Source organism: Octopus bimaculoides, chromosome 8, assembly GCF_046866305.1.
Source record: "Octopus bimaculoides isolate indiv1 chromosome 8, ASM4686630v1, whole genome shotgun sequence".
Lineage (NCBI taxonomy): Eukaryota > Metazoa > Mollusca > Cephalopoda > Octopoda > Octopodidae > Octopus > Octopus bimaculoides.
In genome coordinates this window covers 85,900,403-85,924,057 of record NC_142935.1, presented here as the reverse complement: position 1 = coordinate 85,924,057, position 23,655 = coordinate 85,900,403, and the positions used below count along the sequence as shown (strand labels likewise).

At 33.9% G+C, this 23,655-nt stretch overlaps 1 protein-coding gene across 2 annotated transcripts in view; it reads left to right on the top strand.

Moving 5' to 3' along the window:
* Positions 1-9,062: 9,062 nt before the first annotated feature.
* The window catches only part of LOC106871893 (uncharacterized), a 149,588-nt gene continuing 134,995 nt past the window's right edge, over positions 9,063-23,655 (top strand). The window contains exon 1 of one of the 2 annotated variants that reach the window (XM_052970209.2): positions 9,063-10,834. In XM_052970209.2, coding sequence (XP_052826169.2) covers positions 9,300-10,834 — 1,535 coding nt within the window. In that variant the 5' untranslated portion in view covers positions 9,063-9,299. The remainder of the gene's footprint in view (positions 10,835-23,655) is intronic. The other variant, XM_014918647.3, reaches the window with a different exon arrangement.

Here is a 23,655-nt window from a genome sequence, read left to right as displayed (position 1 = left end):
GAAATGGTACGTATTGGAAGATCTTTTCGAGACTGGCTGGAATTTCTCAGAAAATAAAAGTAAATAATGGTACATAAGTGAGTCGCTTTACAGTGTCTGGTTGTCTGAAGGAATGTGGATTAAAGCACTAAATTCAGCTTGCGAAGACCTGTTGGGGCAAGTGAGATCGAAACTGAACCAAATTCGATGACTGGCACCTGTGCCAGTGGAGTGCTAACAGCACCATCCGAGCAGAATCACTGCCAGAGCAGTAGTCTCACTTCCATGCTGGTGGCATATAAAAAGCACCATTTGAGCGCGATCATTTCCAGCTTCGCCTTAGTGGCACTTGTGCCGGTGGCATGTGAACAAAACATTGGACTGACCCCTGTGCAGGTGGCACGTAAAAAAAACACCAATTGAGCGTGGCCATTGCCAGTACCGCTGGACTGATCCTTGTGCTGGTGGCACGTAAAAAGCACCCACTACACTCTCAGAGTGGTTGGCGTTAGGAAGGGCATCCAGCTGTAGAAACTCTGCCAGATCAGATTGGAGTCTGGTGTAACCATCTGGTTCGCCAGTCCCCAGTCAAATCGTCCAACCCATGCTAGCATGGAAAGCGGACGTTAAACGATGGTGATGATGATGATGACTTGTTCTCCGTTGATGAAACCTACCATCAGCAAGAACAAATTGGAAAAACTTTCACTTGCAGAAGCTCATGTGAACTAGAGGGATGAAAATTGGTAAAAAGTTCATTTTAGCGATGAAAGCAAATTCAATTTAGTAGGTTCAGATGGTAGACGGTATGTTAGGCGCTTCACAGGAGATTGGCTAAAATCCAAGTGTCTGAAGAAATCTGCCAAGTTTGGAGGAGGAAGCATCATAGTGTGGGAAATGATTTCTTCTGAAGAAGTTGGCCCTCTGGTGCAGATTAAAGGGACTATTGATACAAATATCCATTTGAATTTGATTAACCAGAATGTGATCCCATTATTACGAGCATTTCCAAATCAATCATGCATTTTCATGCATGATAACGCCGCTTGTCATACTGCAAAGTGTGTCACTGGATACTTTAGTGAACAAAATATCCAAGTAATGAAGTGGCCAGCACAAAGTCCAGACTTAAATCCAATTGAAAACCTTTGGAAGATACTTGGAAACAAAGTAACACAAAGGGCACCAACTATTACAATGAATTTATGGGAGATATTAGAAGAGGAATGGAAGAAAGTAACACCTGACTCGTGCAGGAAACTTGTTATGTCCTGTGGCAATCGATGTGCAGAGGGTGATCGCCAACAAAGGTTTACAAACATCATACTAACTGTATTAAGTTCACATTTACATTTCTTTCAACCATTATTATGGTTTTGAGTTAATTGAAGCATTTTTGGATTTGATCATTCTCTTATTTTGCACACGAGACATTTGGACAAAACTAGTATTAGCATTATTAACTCTTATTAAGACCATTGTACAAACTTATATTTTTCACAAAATTTAGCTAATGGTTAACTGTATTTATGAAACCAATTGTGAATTTGTACGTTTACTAGCTTTTCTGAAATTTAAAAAAATATGAATTGTTCTCTTTTTTTGCTTGCTACTGTATATACAACAGGTTTCTTTCAGTTTCCATCTACCAAATCCACTCACAAGGCTTTGGTTGGTCCGAGGATATTGTAGAAGACACTTGCCCAAAGTGCCATGCAGTGAGACTGAACCTGGAGCCATGTGATGAGAAGCAAGTTTCTTACCACACAGCCACATCTGCACCTGGTGACCAGGCAGAACTGTTAGCATGCTGGGCGAAATGCTTAGCAGCATTTCATCCGTTTCCATTCTGAGTTCAAATTCTGATGACATTGACTTTGTCTTTTGTTCTTTCGGGGGTCAATAAAATAAGTACCAGTGAAGGTACATGACTCACTGGTTACAGTGTCAGGCTCACAATCATGAGGTAGTGAGTTTGATTCCTGCACTGGGCTGAGTGTTGTGCTCTGGAGGAAGACACTTTGTTTCACATTGGTCCAGTTCATTCGGTTGTAGAAATGAGTTGTGATATCACTGGTACCAAGCTGTACCAGCTTTTGTCTTTCCCTTGGATAACATTGGTGGAATGGAGAGGAGAGGCTGGTATGCATGGGCAACTGCTGCTCTTCCATAAACAATCTTGCTGGAACTTGTGCTTTGGAGGGAAAATTTCATGGTGCATTCCCATGGTCATTCATGACTGAAGGGGGTGTTTACCCTTTACCATACACACACCCACATGTATATCATAATCATCATTATTTAGTGTATGATTTTCATGCTGGTATGGACAGTTTGACAGGAGCTGGCAAACTCGAGGACTGTGCCAAGTTCTACCACTTGATTTGGTATGATTTCTGCAGCTGGATGCTCACTTTACAAAGTGCACTGAGTGCTTTTTATGTGGCATCAGCAGCAATGAGGTCACCAAGAAGCTTGCAAGACAAAGACCCCCTCAACTGAGAGGGGGAGTGGGATTGAGGGAGGTAGCTTTGTGCCCATCCGTCCGTCCATCCATCCATCCATCCATCCATCCATCCATCATATACAATCATGGCTAAAAGTTTGGAACATAGGTCTGAAAATTAAAATTTTTATATTAAATGCCCAAAGAAATATCAAAAGTAAGCTATTTGGTCTTGAGCTATATTTTTGATTCTGTCTGTTTTTTCTTCTAGATATTGAACCATTGGATCAGTTATTAGGTAAGTATATCTCTATGTTGTATATATTTGAATCAAATTGTACTTGGGAATAACAATTTTAATTTAAAAAAAAAATGTTCCAAACTTTTGGCCACAACTGTATATGTGTGTGTGTATATAATACTTTGTCAAAGGGGAAAAAGAAATCTTCTTGACACATTTCTGTGCCTCCAAGACTGGAAGAATTATTTTCAAACCAGACATCTGAACTCAATTGTCCAGGTGATGGTGTTAAACTAGATATTGGATTAAGTCCACCACACAAAAATAAAGAGGTTCTTACAGGCTGCAACACAGTTTTCAAGCAACTAAATTTCACTCATGGTCCTTTTATGAACTCGAAACCAGAATCATGTAGTTTCAAAACTAACTTAACAACACAACTGTGAATCCTGTTTCATACACGTACAATGAATAGTATATTATGTTATAAAATCGATAAAAATAGTACAGTGAACATGCTGTGAGGAGTGGAAAATCCAATGTTTGTAATAGTGTCCTTCTTCAGGGAAAAGTTGAAAGGAGAGAAATAAAGGAGAGACAGCAGAGTTTTACATCCTCTACAGTTCAAAATACAAAGATTTATTATGTTAGTAATACTAAAATAATTCTTTCTAATTTTGGCACAAGGCCAGAAATTTTTGGGGGAGGGGACAAGTCAATTTCATCAGCCCCAGTACCATATTGGTACTATATTTAACAACCCTGAAAGCATGGAAAGTAAAGTTGACCTTGGCAGGATCTGAACTCAGAACGTAGTCTTGAAAGTAATATTGCTTTCAAATTTTGGGACAAGGCCAGTAATTTCAGGGGAGGGAATAAGTCGATTACATCGTCCTCAGTGTATAACTGGTATTTATTTCAGTAACCCCGAAAGGATGAAAGGCAAAATCGACCACGGCAGAATTTGAACTCAGAATGTAAAGTCAGAAATAATACTGCTAAGCATTTTTTTCCAGTGTGCTAAAGATTCTGCCAGCTCACCACCTTTCCAGCATTGGAAGATATATCGGTTTCAAAATTTGGCACAAGGTTAGTAATTTTGGGGGAAGGGTAAGTTGATTATGTTAACCCAGTTCTCAACTGGTATCTTATTTTATTGAGCTCTGAAAGGATGAAAGGCAAAAATCGACCTTGGTGGAATTTTTTGAACTCAGAATGTAAAGATGGATGAAATGCTGTTAAGCATTTTATCCAGTATGCTATCAATTCTACCAGCTTGTTGCCTTAGTGTTGGAACAAATATTGTTGAGCATTTTATCTGATGTTCTAACAATTCTACCAGCTTGCTGCTTTTTGTAATACTTACATAATAAAACATACTAATACTTTAACACCTTAGCATTCAGTTTACTCTGTCAAATGTAATGTTTATTTATTCACACAGTTTTGAATTAACCACATATTATCTTGTAACTTTGAGATTTTGATGATGCGAAAGCTTATTTTTAGAATGACATTGTAGGGTTGGAGTATGAGGCCAGATCTAGCCAATTTGGACATAAAACAGGTGTGGAATATTTTGGTTGAATATGGCCAGTTTAGATGCTAAAGGCTAAAACAACTTTTTTAAATATAGTCATACCTTAAAACATCTATGTTTTAACACTACTATAACTGGCAATTCGTCGATTATAACAGTGAGCGTTCCAGTTGATTCAGTCAATGGAACTGCCTACTTGTGAAATTAATTTGCAAGTGGCTGAGCACTCCACAGACGCATGTACTCTTAATGTAATTCTCAAGGAGATTCAGCGTGACACAGAATCTGACAAAGATACTAGTCATTTTTGCTAGTTGAGTGGACTTGAGCAAAGTGAAATAAAATGTCTTGCTCAAGGACTTGGAAACCAAACTCATGACCTTACAATGACGAGCTGAATATCCTAATCACTAAGCCAATACACCTTCACTACTATACTATAGTTTCAAACTGCAGATGATTTTATTTCGTCAAGTGCAAAGGAAGAAGTATCATTAACTAAATCCATCAGCATATCAGCAGTATTTATTCTTCTGTTGCTATTTTACCGTTTATTCAAAGAGGGAAGGGTGGGTCCTATGACACTTTGTGATTTTTTCTTTCCTTTTTCAAGGTTTCCTAGAGTGATGGGAGTAATGGAGGAAGTTATGTTCGAACTAGAAACCTGACCCTAAGGCTTGTAACATAGAGAGCTCTACAAAAGCATTGGTTCCCCACCCAATTGACCAAGTTGTGGTGTTAAACTGAGAAATGGATTAAGTCAGTCACCCAAGAACTCAGAACAAATACTGCAAAGCATTTGTCTGACATGCTAAGGATTCTGCAATCCATTGCCATGGGCTGGTGCTGTATGTTATTGATTCTGAAAAGATGAAACGCAAGGTTGGCTTCAGTGGGAGTTGAACTTAGAACAGATAACTGGAACAAGGCATTTTGTTGGACATTGTAGTGACACTGCTAGTTTGCCATCATCATAAGGTTCTGAACTAAGAACACAGAAAGACAAAACTAAATACAAAACATTTTGTCTGATGTTCTAACACACCATTCACTTATTGATCCATCTGCTCTAATTTAATGGCTAGCAATTTTAGAAAGTAGAGGCTAATTAATTACATTGATCCCTAATTTGACTGTTACTTTTATAGACCTTGGAAGGATGAAGGACACAATTGATCTTGGTGGAATTTAAACTCAAAATATAGAGCTGAAAGAAATATTGCTAAGCATTTTGTTTGGCATTAATGATTCTGTGAGCTTGCCAATACTAACAACAACAACAACAATAATAATTCTTTCTACTACAGGTACAAGGCCTGGAATTTTAGGGAGGGAACTATTTGATTATATCAACTCCAGTACTCATTTTTACTTACTTTATTGATCCTGAAAGGATGAAAGGCAAAGTTGAATTTGAACTCAGAACATAATGAGTCAGAAGAAATACAGCTAAGCTTTTTTTGTCCAATGCTCTAACAATTCTGCCAGCTCACCCTACCTTTGTTTAAAATTTTGGCATAAGGCTGGCTATTTTAGTCAGAGGGGATTAGTCAATTATGTTGACCCCAGTACTCAACTGGAACTTTTTCTCAACCTTGAAAGGATGAAAGGCAAAGTTGATCGTGGTGGAACTTGAAATTAAGATGTAAAGGGTCTCAAGAAATGCTGCTAAGTATTTTGTCCAATGATTCTGCCAGTCCCACTACCTTTATCAGTTCTAATTAATAAAACAAAGAAAATAAAACTTCTCTTGGCTAGATAATTATTATTGATGGTATATGATTCACCCAGTATATTGCTATTATACTTATTGTTATCAGATCCAGAAGAATGAGCTTAGTTGATTACAGTGAGATTTGAACTTAGAACTAAGATTGGGGACAAACAAAAGCCTGATTTGTTTCAGTTCCGAGACAGACTTTACAAACAAATACTGTAAAGTTTCTAGTCTGGTGCTCTACCATTTCTAAAAGAATCTATTAAATGCTTACATTACAAACATAAGTCTCACCATATATTAAAAATTGAATATATTTTCTTCTTATGTGTCAGTTTGTGAAACAGTAGAGCACCAGTGGGCTAATGATTCTGCTAGCTCCCTACCTTTGTCAGTTCTAATTAACAAAAATAAAGAAAATAAAATTTCTCTTGGCTAGATAATTAATTATTATTGATGGCATAGGATTTATTACACTTTGTTTTTCTATGAAGCATAATGGTTATATGACAACTTCTTATCTTTTGAAAAAGTTCTTTATATTTTTATTGAACTCTGCAAAGTCTTTTGAGCTGCAAAGGTTGGGTTGTTGAGAGCAGACAAGTCACCAGTCCATAGTATAGTCTGCTTCTCCACATTCACTGGTGGTTACGCCAGTTTCGTAGCCCCATGTGACCAAAGCAACCTTTGATCATCCTGATCTCATTATCAGGCGATTAAGCATCTTCTATTGAATCCATGATATTTCTGAGCCAGGTGGGAAATCTTCAGCAGGGGGAATTCCCTTGTCAGTTGGAAGGACGTTCTCAACTTTTTCCATCCGGAATTGGAGTCTGGTTTCTTGCTGAGATGTTGTTAGGGCTGGACAGAATTAGTTTTGTTTTTTGAAGGTATCTTGAATCAAAATCTTGCAGGGCTGATGAAATACCAGTAATACACCGAAAATCCGTTTAATACACTCGCACCACCTACTTCCCAACAAGAATTGGTGCTAAACTTTACTAAATAAAAACGTTCTTGTAGGTGTAAATCTCAGCAGAAGCAATTAAATTAGTTCCACTCTGACTACTATAAAATTGATCTTCTTAACAATTAAAAACAGATTTATATTAAAAAAAAGGAATAATGAAGAAAATTAAAATAAGTAATAAAAGAATGAATTTTCTTTTGCGTGCAAAGAAAAACTATTAAAGATTTATAAATTTAATTTATAAAATTCATTGATAACAGCGTCATATGATAATGAGACACAAGATAAGGTTTGTAACAAAGTGCAAAGTTTGTAAAGAAAAAACAAAAAAATTCAAAAGGCCAGAGACAGATTTTACAATATCTATTCAACATGATGTACGAAATTATTATTATTATTATTATTATTATTATTATTATTATAAGGCAAAATGACAAAGGAAGACAAACAGGTTTAATTATATCTTCATTTATTGATTGACATTCCTGTGTTATATTAATTAATCGTTATCATCATTATTTTCTTTTACTTGACATAAAAAGTTAGGGTACCATCCGGCGGTTGTCCATCGAGTTCTGTTTTCCATTAAAAAAAAGAAGTAAATTGCTATCGATAGTTCTTATTTAATTAATTTTTTTTTTTGCTAAAGCATATCGTAGAAATATTCGCGAACAACTTCAAATAACCATTTATATCGAAGCAGCAGGGTTTAATCCAATCACCCTCTTCAAATGGACATCTCTCTTTCTCTTTTTCTTTCATTGAGGAAACGTCAAGCATTTAACACTGGTTCGTCACACTTCCGTGATAGCGATAAAACTATTTCAATATTCAGGAAAAATAATAAAAATAAATGAAATAAAGAAAATGAATATATTCATATGATTGCTACGATTATAATTACTACTGACATCGGAATTGAATAATAATAATAATAATGATGATGATGAAAATTATTACTAAACTATATAGAAAAGGGTGGGTTTTAAATTTAGAAAGTAAATTTATTTACTATATGTTTTATTTTTGTAGGTATGTGTGTATGTATATATATATATATATATATATATATATATATATATATATATATATATGTATGTATATGCATTTGTTTGACTAAGCTGAAAGAAAGTTGGTGGGGGAGTAAGTTTCGAAATATATAGGATGGTTTCTGAAATATTTTGTTCACAATGAGCGGAATTCTGAGTAATGAGAGAATAAAAACAAATATCAAGTATTTAGAGCGAGGTGGAGGAACAGAGAGAGACACATACATACAAAGAAAGGGTGAGAAACAAGAGGGAAGAGGTAAAGCAAGGAAGAACTACTCTCATACACGGCCTAGTTATTGTTGTGTCAAAATCTTTTACCAGTCGGGACATCTCCGAGGGTCGGTGGGATTTCTGTAATATATTTAAATCTCACTGAGAGAATTAAAATAAATAAAATTTTCAATCGAAAATATTTCGGAAGTAAAAAAAAAAAGTCTATAGTTGCTGACAAACGTATTTGTTGTTCATCAGGGAAGAGCAAATATTGGTAGTTTCCTATTCATAAACGTAAATTCTTCTCTTATTATGGTAGACAATAAATGACATAAATTTACGAATATTTACGTTGGTTATGGAAAAGAACAGAAAAATAGATAAATAATAATGAAGAAGTTTCACGAATTAAAAATATTAAAAATTCTAAAGTCATCATATATATCACATTTTATAAAAAAAAAGATCTATTTCTAATAAATATAAATTATATACTAAGTACAAGAAAAAAAAAAAATTTAATCAATTTCGGGGGAAAATTTCCGAAAGAGTTGAATTTATTTATAAATTATAATTTCATAAATATTTTATTTAAATTACGTAGATGATGATAATTAATTTCAGAAATTTTATTAAAATAATAATTAAAATGCTTATGCGTAAAAAAAATGTACCGATCAAAAAAGAATTCAAGTAAAATGCTGTTCTCTTCCTAATATACGCAGATAAAAATATTTCTATATCCTGTATATTGAATATATATTGAAAACTCGTTTTTTTTCTTCTTACCTTGAGATATATTTTATTTTAAATTTTTAAAAATGTATAGAGGAGTTAAATTTCTAAATTTCTACAGTTACGGTGTTCCATAAAGGAGGCTAATGTAAAAATTGTATCACATCGTATATTTCCGAATGTGCGGCTAAGACGTCACTATTCCCATCATGCTTAAATCATGATGCCCGTCATCTACGCGAACATGATCAACTTATGCTGTTGCTTGTTTTACGTGTAAAAGTTTCCATTTGGCCTCTACATATTCTATAATTATTCCACATTAATTATTTTGTTCCAAGGAAACTATCGAACACTATGATGCCTCTCATAGAGATGTTTTTCTATCTAAATAGGCCTAAGTTTTATGCTTAGACAGACAAGTTCTTTCAAAATGGCAGAGTTGCCCAGTGCACACAAAATGGCCGTGAAAGTGGATAGCCAGTCTGGCAACCAGCCGATGAAGGCTGAAATAACTAGCAACGATTTTGAACCAAGACCAGCATCGGTCATGGTTAAAACTTGTGGAGATATTCCCAAAAAACGGACTACATTTAGAATCTTAGGCGTCACAAAAAATGCACCACGTAGTGGGAATGATCCTTTGAATGACGATGGAGATAGTCTGGATGATCTTGATGAAAGCCATACGGAAGATTTTAGTTCGGAAATCTTTGACAGTTCCAAGAATACTGATGGGGACCAAGATACACCATCTGAGGATACTACACATAATCTGACACCCGACGAAATAGTTGTGAAGGAGAAAACTGACATACACTCGAGATTCAAGGTGGTTAAAATAGAAACCAAGGAACCATTTCGCAGAGGACGGTGGTTATGTTATGACTTTTTGGATACTCCGGCCAATGCAGAAAGGAATGAAATTAAATTCATGGATGATGCTACATCAGGTAACTCGAGTGCTTGTAGCTCTGTTAATTATATTTTTGGTGTCGATGATCCATCGAAAAATCCGTTTCTCCCCCCTGTCGTAACTTCTGTCGATGGTTCTGTTGCTAATGTATCTTTCCCGGTTCATCAGTCTGGAATTCACGCACAGTCTAATAATGAGACTTTTAAACCTATTCAAACACCTTCCCAATCTAGCCAGTCTCAAACCCAAGTTGCTTTTCAACAAACTTCCGTTCAAACTGATGTTGCTAGTGTATCCGGAGCTAAGATCCCAGGTGCTATGCACACGAATTCAATCAGTTTAACTACTTCCAATACATTACAGTCTCAAACGCATGTGAGTCAGGGACACCAAAATTCTTCAAGCACTAGTAAAGCACCTGTGAATTCATCTGTGAGCTTAGTTAAACAGACCGCTGTGACCTCAAATGCTCAAGCTATCCCAGGGTCGCAATCTGGTTCTACTATAAGAGAGTCTAGTAATTTGACGGCTCCCTCAATACCGAAAGTCCTTCCGTCGCCTGTTACGAGGGCCAACACTGCCCAGGGTGGGACTCCTATCATTCATGTTTCCAATGTTTCAAACACTGATGTGCACGGGTCTGCTAGTATACCTACCGTGAGTAGTAAATCGATGAATGTGCAAAGTGCTCAACTCCATTCGGTTCCTGTTGTGTCACAGACATCTGCAGGTCACCAACCAGGTACTGTTTCTGTAAACAGTCATATGCCACTACCTGGTGCGGTCACTCCTGTTTTAAGCCATCAACCTCAGGACAGTAAACCAGAGAAGCCTGTTTCGGTGCTTGGTCATGATGTTAAAGGAGATCATGTTAACATACGTCCAGAAAACATTCAACTGAATGACACCTTTGAGTGTGACAAACTTTTTGATGCTAACTTTCATATGACTGCACTCTCTCTAACACCTCTCACAACAGCAGTCAGTGAAATGGGAACCCCAGCAAAAGAAGGGAAGGAAGACAGGTAGGTTGGACATGTTCTCTGTCTAAAAACAACAAATCATCTACAAAACATTTGTTTTATTTGTTTAAATCAACTATACCTGGACGGTGTAGTCGTGTTTTCTTTTGTTTTTGTTTTTCATTCATTTGAATGTGTTGGTATTTTTGTAGAAGCAGTAATAATTAGCATCAGTCATTCTCGGAGAGAAATCATTCCTAATTTTTTGTAATAATTTTTACCTCTAACATATTAATAACCAACCAACATATGAAACAATTATTTTAATGACACTCCATATATTAAACCATAATCTCCTTCCCTTCACAATTCACATGAAGTTGTAGCTTTATTTCATTGATAATCTTAAAAAAAAATCTAACAAATGTAGTGATCAGATTTTTTAAAATCCTTGATAAATGCCTGACTTTTCAGGATTTTAATGTACCCGAAAATATCCTAATATCTCCAAATTAACCTAGTTTAGCTCTTAGTTAATAAGTAAAACTAGGATTAAACATCTAAGAAATGGGTTGAACATGACGTAAATAAGATTATTAGCAATGTTGATGTTTTTTGGAAATGTCTGGGCTGATAATGGAAAAATGTTCCATATATCTGGTACATTCCATACCTAATAATTTGCTGATTCTACTTACAATGTGTATTTAGAGTTGTAACTTTTCAGTTTTGGAATTAAGGACAAATGTCAACATTTACACAAAAGGGATTCCATTTATTTTACTATATATATATATATATATATATATATATATATATATATATATATATATATATATATATAATATATATATATACACACATACACACACACTTATACACAGTAGAATAAATGGAATTTTCCTTAGATATTCCAAGGGTTATATCTCCCTATAATTATTTCAAAACCAACTTGCAGAGTAAGTTAATTTTAAGATATGCTGTATTTCAAACAAATACACATGCAAATTATTTACATGAGGTTTAAAGTAGTCATACTATAAATTTTTTTTCTTCATAGATAGTGGTAAGAACTTCAGAATCTTTAATACACATCACATTAAAATAATTACATATTTCATTAGATGGGTTTGATATGGTTATTAATAAACCATTACAAGCATTTAAAAATATCATCTGGTTTATAAGTTTCTTGAAAGTAATTATCTTATTTTACATTTTCCCTTATTATATTTTATATATATAATTACAGCAATATAATTAATTATACAAGTCCACAAATGAATAACAAGGGGGAGCAAACTCTTACTAGGCACCTCATGCTGAAACATTAAGAAATGCTGATGTATATATATATATATATATATACATATATATATATATATATAAGATGTTACTGCTAATTTAAATTATTTTTGACAGGAGGCAGTGGTTACAAATTATAAAACATGAGAAGAATTGCTACTAACAGCTAGTGTTAATAATTCAGATTAAAATATTATGATGTATCTTTAAAGAAAAGTTGAAGTTCAAATTGACACTTAGAAAATTCTACTGTCAAATTTGAACTTCACACCATAATCTTTGATATATCATTAAAGATACAACTCCACTTTCAATGGCATATATTTAGCAACATGTAGTATTGGAAGACTACATGTAGGATATTGCTAGTGTGATGGGTGATATATTTATTTGGAATTTGGCTAAAAAAAAGTGCTTCATCTCGTGAGAAAACTGGATGAACTGCGGAGAGATATTGAGCTGTAAAAGATGTTATAAAAAGGTAAAGTTTTGTAATTGTTTTGATATAACAATAATGAAGACTATATCATTAAGATTTGATATTAAGGCTGTTTTTGTCAGCTCACTTGAAAGCTTATAAGGTATAAATTAACTTCATGTAAATGTTACAAATGGGTTTACTGTAGACATTGGTATAGTTCATAAAACACACCACAGAAGCATCATTTATTTTAGGCCAAACAACTGCATAACAACCAGGGGATTTTAAGGTTGTAATTTTAACAATAACAAAAATCGTTATATGGAAAAAAAAGTAGTACCAATTTTTAATTTATCATAACGAGTTAAGTTTAGGGTATTTCATATACATTCTGGTGATTTTTCAGATGCACTTATTGCATTTTATTTTTACTCAGATTTATAAAAAGTTATCACATACAATACTCCATGTATGTGCTTTGTCCTGTAACTCCTTAAACTATTGCAAGAGGGACAGGCTGCACTTAGGTCATGACTCATGGGTACCCCTTTGCTGTAACATTTTGTGCTATTGAGAACCTGAAAGCTGGTATAACAAAACACTTGTATATATATATGTAAGTGTGTGTGTGTTTATAAATATATATATAAAAATATGTATATATATATATGTATATTTATAAAATTAATTTTTGTATTATTGGTAAGTATACACCATTTGCAGTATAGCAGTATTTCAAGGATGTTATTGAAAGAATTCTTGCAGAATTTGATTCTTGTTTTGTATGGAAAACTCTGGAGATTTCTACACTGTTATAAGTGTAAAATCTTGATGAGGATAACTATATGTGAATAGATAGCAACCAAGGGGTGAAATATTGATACTTTTAACAATCTAGGTGAACAATTTTTTGTTTGTGAGAGATTGCTTAAATTGTTCTTTGTTGTATAAAAAAGTTATTTCTTGGATCATTTTGCATTAAATAGTAAGCTAATTGTAAGCTTATTTAGTTTTTATGCATTTAGTGAATGTGCTTGGAAAAATAGATTTTTTCTAGCTCATTTTAATGACTGAAGTAGAAAAAACTCAAATCATTTTTCTCAGTACTTGTGGAATGTATCCATATAATTTATTTTCTAGATAATTATTATCATTTCATAACATTTTTCCATAAACTAACATTAAATGTAAGAAAATGAATTTATTTTGTTACTATGAAATATTTTAAGGGTAAATGATAGCACAATTAACTCTAAATGATTGTGTTTTGATGAATATGTGGTGACTATTGGGTAATAAATCTCATGTTTAGAGGATAATTCTTTGTGATTAAGCTTAAGGTATACATTTAGTGAGAAAAATGCTAGTTATGCATTAGTAAGTTGCAAAGTTAGGCATATGGGCTAAAATAATTATATTTTAGCCAAATATGTGGATAATCCAACCAATGTTATTGTTGTAGATTGTGTATTGAAACTACCGAAATATATTAAAGATATAAATATTCCTTACTTGCTATATCTTATACTTACCTTTAAGGTGTTATCCTACCCAGAAGCTGGTTTAGGAAGTTCAATGGATAATTTACAACTTGTGCAACACTGATGAGACAGAAGTGTCACTTTTTTTTTCTTTTCTTTTTAAACTTTAAACAAATATTTGTAAATGATATATATTAAATTTTCAGCTATTAGTCATATGAAATAAAGGGAAATTATTTTTATGAAAGCAAGTATATTTAGTTAAGTGTCCTAGTTTCTGTGAATGTAGTTTGTCAATTTTTGTTTAGTTTGTTTATAAGCCATTTAGACAAAATTTATGAGATTATTCTTTCTGAATTTCCTTTTATGAAGTAAGCATCTCATTACTTGAAAATTTATATCATCATACATACTCATTAAAATTGAGAACAAAATTTCAAGCATTTTAGTTATTTAAATATTTTTCAGTTAAAACCGAAAAAAAGCTTATCCTCTTTAATATCATTATTTTAGCCAAAATTGTAAATCCTCCAACCAGTTATAGTGTTGTAGATAATGGTTGAAAGAGTTGTGTTTTGAAATTATCAAAATATATCACAGAGATGTAGGTAGATATTTGTTACTTGCTATATCTAATATAAGGAAACAACAAAAAATGGTATATACTTGTGTACATACAATTGTGAAGTTTAAAAAGGAACAGAAAATGTCACTGATTTATTAGAAAATAAAAACTAATCTGTAAAATATTGTCAATATTGCGCCAAGAATGGTAACAGTTTCAGGTCAGATAATGATGAACAATAGTTTCAAAAATTGTATTCTAATGCAAAGATATTACCTTTACTTCACTTCATTGTCAGCAGTTATGAAGCTGAAGATTGATGTTTGTAAAGAGGAAAGTTGAGGCAAGTATCACTATGGAATTTGGATAAATATGAGTGAGGTTTCATGTAGTTTGCTGATGCAGAATTGGCCATGTAGTTAAGAAGTTTACTTCCCAGCCAAATGGTCCATATGGTTTTATGTTCATTCCAGCTGCATGGCACCTTGGGCAAATGTCTTCTATTATAGCCCTGAGCTGACCAAAGCCTTATGAGTGAATTTGGTTTAAAGAAATGAAAAGAGCCTGCTGTATGGCATCTAGTTAATTCCATTTCTATCTTTCCAATTACTCCCACCCCTATATAATGCAAGGTAGCCTCCCCTATAGCAAGACATTTGGGCTTTAGCCTCTAAACACCTGGCATACAACTACCTCCCCCATCTCAATATCCCTTCCTCTGAGCCAAGAGGACATTCTCCTTTTTCCTGTTCTTGTCTTGCAAAGTTACCTGACTATCTCACAAGTGCTGGTAGTATGAAAAAAGCATCCAATATACACTGTAAAGTGGTTGGTGTTTGGAAGGGCATCCAGTATACCAAAGCTGTTGTTGGATCTTGACATAGCCCTGCAGCTTGCTGGATCCTGTCAGACTGTTCAATCCATGCCAGTATGGAAAATGGACATTAAATGATGATTATGATATCATATATATGTGTGTGTGTGTTTGTATGTTTGTGTCTCTATGTCTTGACATCAATTGATATTTGTAAATGAGTGTCGCTGTTATACAAACAATTATTCGTTTCCAGTATTCTGTGAATGTCTGGTTAAGGGGAAATATTACTTTACTTGGAAACAGGTGAGGATTGGTGATGGGAAAAATCTGTTATAGAAAATTCTACCTCAAATTCCATCTGACCCATGCAAGCATGAAAATGTAGGTATTAAAATGATGATAGTTGAGAACTATATTCTTGCTAATGTACTTGGTAAATTGAGAATGGTGGTGGTGTATTTAGATTTATTTATGAAAATTAGTTGAAAGTGAAACTGTTTTATCAGGAATTTGAAGTCTTTATATAGGTATTTCATTTTCAAGAGAGAACAGCTGAGGCCACTCTAAAACTCAATTCCTGAAGTTGGAAATATGCAAACTGAAAATCAAAAGCAATGAAAATAAATATGGTATTCAACAGATAATGGAATAGCCAGTAGGTGCAATGGAATCTTAAGTGGAGTGAGACTGTAACAACAATTCTATTGTGTTCAGTGCATGTATTCTAATAAACTGTACAAATAGTTTCGTTTCAAACACCATTATGGTGATTGATTGTAACAAGTATGTAGTTTTTCATTTGTTTTTATGTCCATTTTCTCCCCATGTATGATTTAGGTGATTATTGAGGCATTGCTTTACAGCTGGATGCTCTTAATGTCTCTAGTCCTTATTTTTTTTTCACCTAAGGGATCTCATATTCCACACATTTCCTATAAACCTTTCTTCAACTATTGATCTTCATAGGATAAATATGGACAATTATTTCAATTATTTTCATTTCTACTCAAATAAGTGACCAACAATTCTATCAACAAGTCTTGAGAGTTAACTGTTTTTTATAATAAAAATATTGAATTTGGATTTACATATAAGTTTAGGTTAGCTTTTGTTAAAATCTGTAACTTAGTAAATAACTTAAGCGAATACTGAAATTAGTTTAAAAAATGTTAACATAGAATTTCCATATTGGGTCAGAATACCAACTGTGACCATTACTATTTCCTTTTTGGATTCATTATCTAATTTATTCCTGCATTTTTAAAATTGAAGGGTAAAAATTGAAATGATTTAGCTGCTATTTCTTGCAGGTTGATTTGTTTCGTTGGCTGAAATTGCCGTATAAATATGGGTTTAAATGACAGTTCTGAGAGATTGATTTGTTAAACGTGTCATTTACTGTAGCAAAAAAATTAAAAAATATTAATGTCTTTATCATTTTTCAATATTTTCTTTGTTTAGGAAATTGGAATTAATTATAAACAGCTGAAAAAGAATCTAGATTAAAAATTATCAAATTTTTTTAATGTTTATATGGATAAATGGACATGTCTGTAATAGACAAAAATTGTTAAAACTTTCAAAGTTCAGGATATCATTGCTTTATTCTTGTTTTAAACATATCTTTTTCATTCTCAGTTTAAATAATCTGAACTTGCATGCAATAACAGGATAGAATTTTATTAAAACAAATGTTTTTTTTAAAAATAAATTGGAAATAAGCTTAATTCATGTAATTTTTATTAGGATTTATTAAAATTCATTCTTTGACCACATCACTTCACTGAGTACTTATCAAGAAGAGACTTAACCTAAACTTCAGCACTAATGTGACCCTCATATCCATGTGAGCTTGATGTTATCTTGTGATAGATTTGTGTGATAGATACTTTTATTTTTCTAAGCTATCTTTCCTCAACATATATTGAATGTTGGATGATTGTTCAACATTTCGATCCTGTGGTTTAGTATTGTTTTAAATATTATATAATCTGGTGTTTTAACAGATTGTTACTATCAGATTATACAGTTTGCTGTTGGTCAACTGCACTTGTAACTTATCACATTTTTAAAATAAAAATAACTGTCAACACTAGGTGGGATCTACTTTTGAACAACTTACACTGTACAGTAGTGATAACAATATTTGTTCAGCCAGTATGATATGGATGTGTGAGATGATTTTATATATAATAAATAAAGTAATTCATTATATATTCTATTTCATATTCTAGTGTAATTACCATGATACTATATACAAATATAGTAAATAGCTCTTATATTTTAACACTTTCCATATGGGTAATAAGAGGTAGAATGAATTAGTTTTTATGTCTGTTCTTGTGTGTATCATCATTTTCAGGTATGTTCAGAGTGTGGCATAGGCATTGGTGTAGCTGTGTGGTTGAGAAGTTTGCTTTCCAACCATACAGTTTTGGGGTCAGTCTCACTGCATTGCACCTTGGGTAAGTGTCATCTATAATATGTTTCTTTCAGTTTCTGTTTCTCAAATCTAATAAGGCTCTGGTTAACCTGGAGCCAAAATAGAAGCTACTTGCCCAGGGTGCTGTGCAATGGGACTGAACCCAAGACCACATGCTTGAGAACAAGCTTCTTAACAACACAGCCATGTCAGCACCCATACATGCGTTATGTATATTTCTGTCACCTTGTCTTGATATGTGATTGTTGCAAATGAATGTTATTCATTTCCAGTATTCTACAAAAACATGTCTGGCTATGGAGAAATATTATCTTGCTTAGAAATGAGTAGGGGTCAGCAACAAGAAGAGTTTTAGTAAACTCCTGACCCATGCAAGCATGGAAAAGTGGATACTTAAATGATGATATATATATAATGATCATTGTTTTAATATCTACTTTTCCATGCGTGCATGAGTCAGATACAGTTCATTGAGGCAAATTTTTTACAATCAGATCCTCTTTAAATTATCCAAATTCCAAAGCAAGGTAATGTTTCCCTTAGTCTTCTTAAATACAAACTGATCAATGGTTGGAGATGTTTTCATAGAAGATTGCAAACCACAACATTTTTTGTGTGGATAAAAATTTTGTTTACTATCAGCATGCAATATCAACCCATCTGCCTCACATTCATACACATGTATGCATGCACATACTCACACATTCACACATACAGTTTCTGTGTACCAAATTACTCATGAGGGCAGAACTATAGTAGAAGTCACTTGCTCAAAGTACCATGCAATAGGAATGAACCAGAAACCATGCGGTTGCTGACTGGACTTCTTAATCACACAGCTGTGCCTGCATGGTTATATATATATATATATATATCTGTATAAGAGAGAGAATAATTAAAATAAACAGATAAAGATCTTGGGTTTAAATGTACAAAATATATACACATGTATAATGTATACATGTAAAAAGATAATGCAGATTTAAAATTTTCAAAGGATTAACAATCAAGTATATATATTTATGTTTATTTTGATAGAGCAAACTTACTCAGATTACATAAACTCAAAGAATTAGAGGGGAGAAGGCATTAGACTCTTATTTATCCACCCTAATGAAAGCAGTTCTGGATTTTATCAATGTGTGTTTGCTTCCATTGCTGACTGCAAATTTTTGATAAACTACATCTGCCAATATTATGATGTAACTCCGAGCCCTCAGAAACAGCTGTTGGACTTGTAACATCTTCTTCCCTCTAATTCTTTGAGTTTATGTAAGTTTGTGCCATTAAAAAATGAATATATATTTATACTTAATAAATTGTCTGAAAATTTTAAGTCTGTCTTCTCTTTACATGTATATATTTTGTACATTTATTTGAATTCTTGTCTCCATACCTGCTCACTTTGATTACCCTTATAGCCACTCTTTACCCTACTGACTTGGTCCTCAGTAAAGATATCAGTGTCAGTTACAATCATTTGAGTGCTTTTGTTTTCTATAATGAGATTCTCTTGATTTCATCTGTTGACTCTCTGTCTGTCTGCCTCTCTCTCATATGTATATCTCAGAGGCGACTCCATGTCATCAGCATTACTAGGGCTCATCACAGATGTTGCATAAAACACATGCATACTTGAAGAATTTCATGTTTTTTCCACTTTATTTCTAGCCCCAAATGGCTTATTTTTTTATATCTAGCACCGTGTCTTTCTCCATTTCTAAGTTAAGGGTAAAAGTCAAGCAACTCTGTGAAACACAACTTATTTTAAAGCACAGAATAACAGCAATCAAATAACGACAGCAGAATGCGCAACAAACATCAGTGATTTGACTGTCACCTGTACTCTTGACAAGAGATGCCAGTTAGTCTTTTACACCTACCAGGCTTGTATGTATTAGCTTGAGTTGCTGAATAATTTTTTGTTCTTTTAAGAATATTGTAGAAGAGAAACTTTTCATAGATTGGGATTTAAATCCTAATCTCTATGGAAATTTATTGTTTCAAGAATACATTGAATTTGAATTACTTTTAATTTTTACGATTATAGATAACAACTTGGGCTGTAACTTTTGAGCCTGAGTCAGGCACATGTGAACGATGTTGAGAGAACTTCTGCTACGAATGATATTTTTTGACATAGGGCACCTCGAAGATGACCGCCAGACACTAAACGAAAATGAGTGAACTTCGACTCGGCTCAATAAAAGGAGCCTGAGTTATTGGCTGCAATTACATACTTGAAGTCAGTGTTGGCAGAAATTAAATCAGCTTGGGAATACACATTCACTTTACTAAATTTATACTCGGGCTAAGCCCAAACAGCCTGAGTGCCGGAATCCCATAAGTTCTGTCTGATTTTACCTTTTCTAAAATTGAATGAAATTTAATAGTATTTTAGAATGTCTAATGGAATTAAAAATTATTTTTATGCATTTGTGTACATTTAAACTAATTAAATATTATTTTACAGAATAGTAGAATTAAAATGTCTTTGATTTAAATCGTTTCTAACATGGAAGTATCCAAAGAGCATTTGAGGCACATAATGCATTATGAGTACATAAAAAGAAACTCTGCAGCCAAAGCGGCTCGAAACATACACTCAGTTTATGGGAAAGAATGCTTGAATGAAAGAACTTGAAGATGGTTTGCAAAATTCAGAAGTGCAGATTTCAGTCTTGAAGATGAAGATCGAACAAGACGTCCAGTTGAGTTTGATAAGCTCCTTGAAGCATTACTTGAAGAAAATCCTGCATTATCAGTTGAAGAATTGGCAATAAAGCTTAGTTCTAACCATTACAACTGTTCATCGTCATCTTCAACATCTTGGAAAGGTTCCTAAACTTGGAAAATGGGTGCCTCATGAATTGTCCGAAAGCAACCACAAATCCTGAGTTGACATTACCTCTTCTTTCCATTCTTGCAAACTCATTTCACCCTTTTTGGATAGACTTGTGACTGGTGACGGAAAATAGATCTTCTATCAAAATGTTAAACATCGTAAACAGTGGCTTGGTAAAAGGGAAAAAGTTCAACCACAACCGAAAAGGGAACTTCATGGGAAAAAAGTTCTTCTCGCTATCTGGTGGGATTGCAAAGGAGCAATTCACTTTGAATTGTTAACAATTAATGCTCAAGTCTACTGTCAGCAATTAGAGCGTTTGAAACAAGCTTTGAAGAAAAATAGACCCGCTTTAATGAATCGAAAAGGAGTGATGTTTCATCTAGGCAATGCGCGACTCCACACTGCAAAGATCATATCACAGAAGATCGAAGAGCTTGGTTGGGAAAAAATTCCTCATCCACCTTATTCTCCCAATCTCGCTCCTTCAGACTACCATTTGTTTCGTAGTTTACGGAATCATTTTGGGGACATAACTTTTGCAAATTGACATTTCAGAGTTCTTCTCTTTGAAACCAAAAGAGTTTTACATTGATGGAATTAAAAAGCTTGTAAATAGATGGAAGGAAATCATAGATAATCAGGGAAAGTACATTGATGATAAAATTTCAATTAAATATAATATTTGATCACTTGTTTTCTTTATTCAAAATTCGGACAGAACTTATGGGATGATCTGGTAGTTCAAATTTACAGGAAACAAAAGATGAGGACAGGTGAAAGAACAAGAAGCAGGTGTGTTAGTTTAATGCTTGGGAAGAATATATCACCTAGCATACATCCACCCCCGCTCTCTGCTCTATTTAGTCAAGGTGTCTTTTTCTGCCTTCTAAGTTACATGGTGACCTCACTAGTGCTGGTGTGATGGGAAAAAAAGGCACCCAGTACACTCTGTAAAGAGGTTGGTGTTAGGAAGGGCATCCAACTGTAAAAAACATCCCAAAGCAGACATTGGAGCTTATTGGATCTTGTTAAACCATCCAGATGATATAAAATTTTGTGGCACAAAAACATAATGTGCTCAATATAACTTTATGGTGGGAGTGAGTGTAGTCTTGCTATATGTGTGTGTGTTAATTTATATGAACTACATAGATTACATACCTTTGAACTGCAGTTTCCCCCAAGCAACAGTACATGTCAGTGAACTGGAAAGTAATAGAATGGCTTTAGATGTTCTTTGTAATGTAAGTTCTATAGGAAGAATTAGGACATTTGCTAGCAGATGAAAATTAGTTCATTCTTTTTATTTATGACTGAAAGATAATGTGTGATATCTGAGGCAGAGGTCACAACATTTTGTTCTGTTCTTAAATCCCTGTTCCTTACCTAACATTAGATGCTGATGGTCTCCCATTTGTCTCTTGATTTCCAAATCTACTTTGAAAGTGTTGTTTTTCCAGCTGGTGATGGCAGAATAAGCTTTTGTGTTATATTACTTGCTAGTGAAACCATCAATCCACAATAAAATACTTTAGGGAATTGCTCTTTATTGGAGCAAAGATCTCTGTTTTCACAAATGTAGAGCAAAGGAAGCCAACATACCATTGTTGAAACAGATCTTCGTCTCCTTGAGAATAAATTCCTAGAGAAAAATTTTGTGTATGAGCTATGTAGGGTTCACAGTGTACTTCCCAAAAAAATTGCTTAGACCAGCACAGCAGCTCATTTTGTCATTGCCATCCTGAAAAAACCATAGCACTTTCAAAGCTCATTGGGAAATTGAAATAAAGATGATACAATCAATATCTGATGGGCTGTCTTTAGCTAAAGTACAGGCATTTAAGAATAGATCAAAATGCTGCTATTTTTGTCTCACAGAGAAATTATGTATCATTTGCCATTTTGCTATAGTCTTAAACATAAACAGGGAACTGATTTTGACGTGTTAATACCCAAATTCCTTGAGAATTTGAAAACTGACTAAATCCCTTTTGATGCATGAAAAATGAAATCTAATTGTCTGAGTCATGTTTGACTTAAAGACTGACAAAACTTAACTTCCTTTTGGGCTTATGTAATTCCGGTTTATTTTAGAGAAGGTAAAATGAGTGTGTGTGTGTGTTTTCCTTTCTGTGTTGATAGGCCGTCATAGTCTGAATTTTTATTGGGAGTTACTGCCTTCCTAGATGAACTTCTGTACAGTTTCCATCTATCAAATTTCAGTAATTTCAAAAAATTTCCATCTGAAGTTATAGTAGAAGACAGTTTTGTTTAATGTGCCATGCACAGTGATTGAACCTGTAACCAATGAGTTTAATATTGTTGTTGTCAGTGATTCTTTTTATTTCATTGGACATCACTAGCCAGAAGCACAAGAGCTACAGGAAATATTGTTCATGGGGTGGGGTGTCTATGACATCACTTTGTTCTGGTCAATGTTATGCAGTGTTATACAGAATGTAAACATGAGTAGACATGTATGCATATGTGGTCTGATCAATAAGTATCTGGGCTGTTGCCATAGTAACGAAGCTAAAGCTGCTTGACACAGATTGATCTTGAACTCTGCTGTGCATGCGCACTAAGTTTTACTGTTCTAGCTCACTTCTGCTGTTTACAGCAGTGCTTGGAAGGAAGGTGTGTAGTGTATGATTGCCACATCGACCATGACAGACAAAGTTGAGCAGAGAATCTGCATCAAATTTCGCCAAAAGCTTAGCAATGCCTGCTGAGAGGCCTATACAAAGTTTTCAAAAAGTTTTCATTGTTCTTGACACAATCAAGGAGATCTTGTGCAACTGAAACCCAAGTGTCTTTTTGGTCAGCTGAAAGCAGTTTTGACACAAACTTGGCAGACATGCATCTCGTACCCAAATCTTCAGTGATAATGTACTGAACTCAACCATAACTAATCTCTTCATCCTCTGATAACTCATGGATGGTGATTCAACGATTTCATCTTACAGCTGCACACACATTTATGTTTTTCTCAGTTCTGCTGGTT